General features: G+C 37.2%; 1 protein-coding gene across 1 annotated transcript in view; it reads right to left on the minus strand.

Moving 5' to 3' along the window:
• Positions 1-514: 514 nt before the first annotated feature.
• ETH_00001485 (uncharacterized protein) overlaps positions 515-3623 on the minus strand; it is a gene marked incomplete at both ends in the record, with an annotated part of 4676 nt that continues 1567 nt past the window's right edge. The window contains 6 exons of the mRNA XM_013377585.1: positions 515-643; positions 1108-1202; positions 2112-2201; positions 2552-2659; positions 3075-3171; positions 3363-3443. Of these exons, the coding sequence (XP_013233039.1) occupies positions 515-643; positions 1108-1202; positions 2112-2201; positions 2552-2659; positions 3075-3171; positions 3363-3443 (600 nt within the window). The remainder of the gene's footprint in view (positions 644-1107; positions 1203-2111; positions 2202-2551; positions 2660-3074; positions 3172-3362; positions 3444-3623) is intronic.

Raw genomic sequence — 3623 nt, forward strand, 5'->3', positions numbered from 1 at the left:
TGCTGCTGCTGTATTAGAAACAGCTCCGTTTCACATGATTTGTTTCTGAGCTGCCTATACACTTGTGTTTACTTCTGTCTGCAGCAGCTAAAATACAATTTTAAATGATACCCCTGATTCCAGGTTGCAACTGCTGCAGCAGCAGCAGCAGCAACAGCAGCAGTGTTTGCTGCTGCAGCTGCTTCGCTGCAGCGGGAGCGTGTAGCTGCTGCAGCGGCAGCAGCTGAGCAAGAGCAGCAGCAGCACCGCAACTGCTGCTGCCGCAGCCGCCGCTGCCGCTGCCCCAACATCATGAGCAGCAGCAGCAACAGCAGCAGCAGCAGCAGCTGCTGCTGCTGTTGCTGCTGCTGCGTTGAACTTTCGCAGAGTCGGCGGCCCCGGCTCAATTTTTGGTGGAATTGGATGGAATGAACTGGAGGAAAGGAAATAAAGAGACCGAATTGAATGAAATGAATTAATTTGAATGAATTTGATTCATTTAATTCATTTAATTCATTTAATTTAATTAATTTCTTCACTTTTTGTTCTTTTGCTTCCGAGCTTTTCTGCTCTCCTCCTCTCTGCATGCATCGCCGCGCGCCTCCTCGATCGCCGCCCTTGTGGTGTCTTGACAGCTCTTGAAGCAGTCCGAGTCCACCAACTCCTAAACAATAAATGAACAAATAAATAATAATAAATAAATAAATAATAAATAATAAATAATAAATAATGAACAAATAAATTATAATAAATGAACAAATGTGAACAAATAAATGGATTTGGGAGGGTGAAGGTTGGATGGTCGAGGGCAAACGGACAAGGGGGTGGGCGCGAGGGTTTAGGGTTTAGGGTTAGGATCTACTTAGGGTTTAGGGTTTGGGGTCTAGTTAAGGGTTTAGGGCTTAGGACTGCTCTAGGGTTTAGGGTTTAGGAACTGCCCTAGGGTTTAGGAACTACTTTAGGGGTTAGGGACTACATGAGGGTTTAGGCACTACTTTAGGGTTTAGGGTTTAGGAACTACTCTAGGGTTTAAGAACTACTCCTGTAGGGTTTAAGGACTCCTTGAGGGTTTAGGTACTACTTGAGGGCTTAGGGTTTAGGGTTTAGGGTTTAGGGTTTAGGGTTTACCTGCATGCAGCTGCACTTAACGAGGCACTTTGAAGCCATCAAGTCTTCGAAGGACTTGTACCCGCAAGGAGCCAAACAGCGGTAGTCTTCTTCATCTAAATAAATAAATTAATTAATTAATTAATTAATAATAAATACATAAATAAATATAAATAATAAACATAAATAAATAATAATAAAAAATAAATAAATAATAAATAAATAAATAATGAATAAATAAATTGATAATAAATTTTGATGCGAAAAAAAAGTAAAAAAACATGAAAATGAAGTCCAAATGAAAGTTGGTTTAATTTTAATTTTTAAAATCATTTATTTTTAGCTTTCTGAAAAAATAAAACAGATCTAAATGCAATTAAATGCATTTAAATGCATTTACATGAATTTAAATGAAATTAAAAGCAATTAAACGCAATTAAACTCACTTAAATATAATTAAATGCAATTAAATTCATGTAAACATAATAAAATGCAATTAAATGCAATTAAATGCAATTGAACTCATTTAAATATAATTAAGTGCGATTAAATTCATTTAAATATGATAAGATGAAATTAAATGCAATTAAATGCAATTAAATTCATTTAAATATAATTAAATGCATTTAAATTCATTTAAATCCACCTAAATTCATTTAAATCCATTTAAATCCATTTAAATATAATTAAATGCATTTAAATGCATTTAAATGCATTTAAATCCATTTAAATATAATTAAATGCATTTAAATTCATTTAAATATAATTAAATGCATTTAAATGCATTTAAATGCATTTAAATTCATTTAATTAAATGCAATTAAAAGCATTTAAATGCAGTCAAACGAAACTAAATGCAATTAAATGCAATTAAATTCATTTAAAACAATTAAATGCAATAACATGCATTTAACCATGCAATTAAATGCAAACAAACGAATCTAAACAATTAAATTGTATTATGTTATATTAATTAAATTAAATTAAATTAATTAAATTAAATTAAATTGATTAATTTAAATTACCTGGCAAGACATTTGGCTCTTCCTGGACTTCTCCATTTTCCTCTTGAGGCGCCGCCGCGCTGGGCAAGGCGTTGCTCGTATTTAAATAAGCTGCAAATAAAAAAACAAATTAATAAATAAATGATTAAATTAGTTAGTTAATTAGTTAATTAATTTAATTAATTAACTAACCAACTAACTAACTAATTAACTAACTAATTAACTTAACTAACTAATCAACTAACTAACTAATTAACTAACTAATTAATTAAATTAACCAATTAAACAATGAATTAACTAATTAACTAATCAACTAACTAATTAAATTAACCAATTAATTAACCAATTAACTAACTAATTAATTAAATTAATTAACCAATTAACTAATTAACTAATTAAATTAATTAACTAATTAACTAACTAACTAACTAACTAAATAAATAAATAAATAATAAACTTACGAGCCTCGAGTCTGAGTCTTCCCCAGTCCAAAACGTCGATGAAAGACTGCGAGGCGAAGGCGGCGACATCTGTGGGGGAGTGGGTTTCGCTGAGGTGGTAGAGAGTGGCTGCAAGGGAAAAAAGAGTCACTTTAAACCCTTTTTTAGGGTTTAGTCCTTTCGAAACCCTCCAAAAGGGTTTCGAAAGAACTTCTGCTGTTCTTTTTCTTCCTCGCCAGCTTTTTTTCGTCCGTTTAGACAAAAAACCAAGAAAACAACTTCCAAACGACACAAACCCTAAACCCCAAACCCTAAACCCTAAACCCTGAAAAACCCGTGCAGAGGCCCCCAACCCCCTAAAACCCCCAAACCCTAAACCGCACCCCCCAAACCCCAAACCCCAAACCCCAAACCCTAAACCCTAAACCCTAAACCCTAGGCCCGCCTGCTGTGAGGGCTGCGGAGAAGAGGCGGATGGCGAGGAGGGTCCAGGTGCTTTGCATTTTCTTCAATTCGAAAAAAGGAAGAAAAGAATCTACAAAACCCGCGTCTTCATTGAAGAGGTTTGGCAGCAGCCAGAAGTCAAACCCCACAAACCACAGCAGCAAAAACAGCACCAGCCGCAGCACGATCAGAAACAGCTGCGCGCACAAACCCTAAACCCTAAACCCTAAACCCTAAACCCTGGTTCTGGCCCGGGCGCTGCGCGCCCACGCAGGCACGCCCGCGCACCAAAAACCCTAAACCCTCACGAAACCCTGAAACAAAGCATGCGCCCACGCGGATGCGAAAATAACAAACCCTAAACCCTAAACCCTAAACCCTAGCTCACCAGTATCGTCAGGAATACAACCGCTATGTACCAAACCCCAATCTTCAGCTTCAGCGGCCACGCAGGAAACATGCAGATGCACTGCAGCATAAAACAAAACCCTAGGGTTTAGGGTTTAGGGTTTAGGGTTTGCCAAGCGACGCCCGTTGCCCTAAGCCCTGCACCCCAAACCCTAACTCTACACCCGTTACCCCAGCCCTAAACCCTAAACCCTAAACCCTAGCCCCTAACCCCTAAACCCTAAACCCTAAACCCTAAACC

This window comes from Eimeria tenella, genomic scaffold (genome assembly GCF_000499545.2).
Source record: "Eimeria tenella Houghton genomic scaffold, Eth_scaff56, whole genome shotgun sequence".
Taxonomy (NCBI): Eukaryota; Apicomplexa; class Conoidasida; order Eucoccidiorida; family Eimeriidae; genus Eimeria; species Eimeria tenella.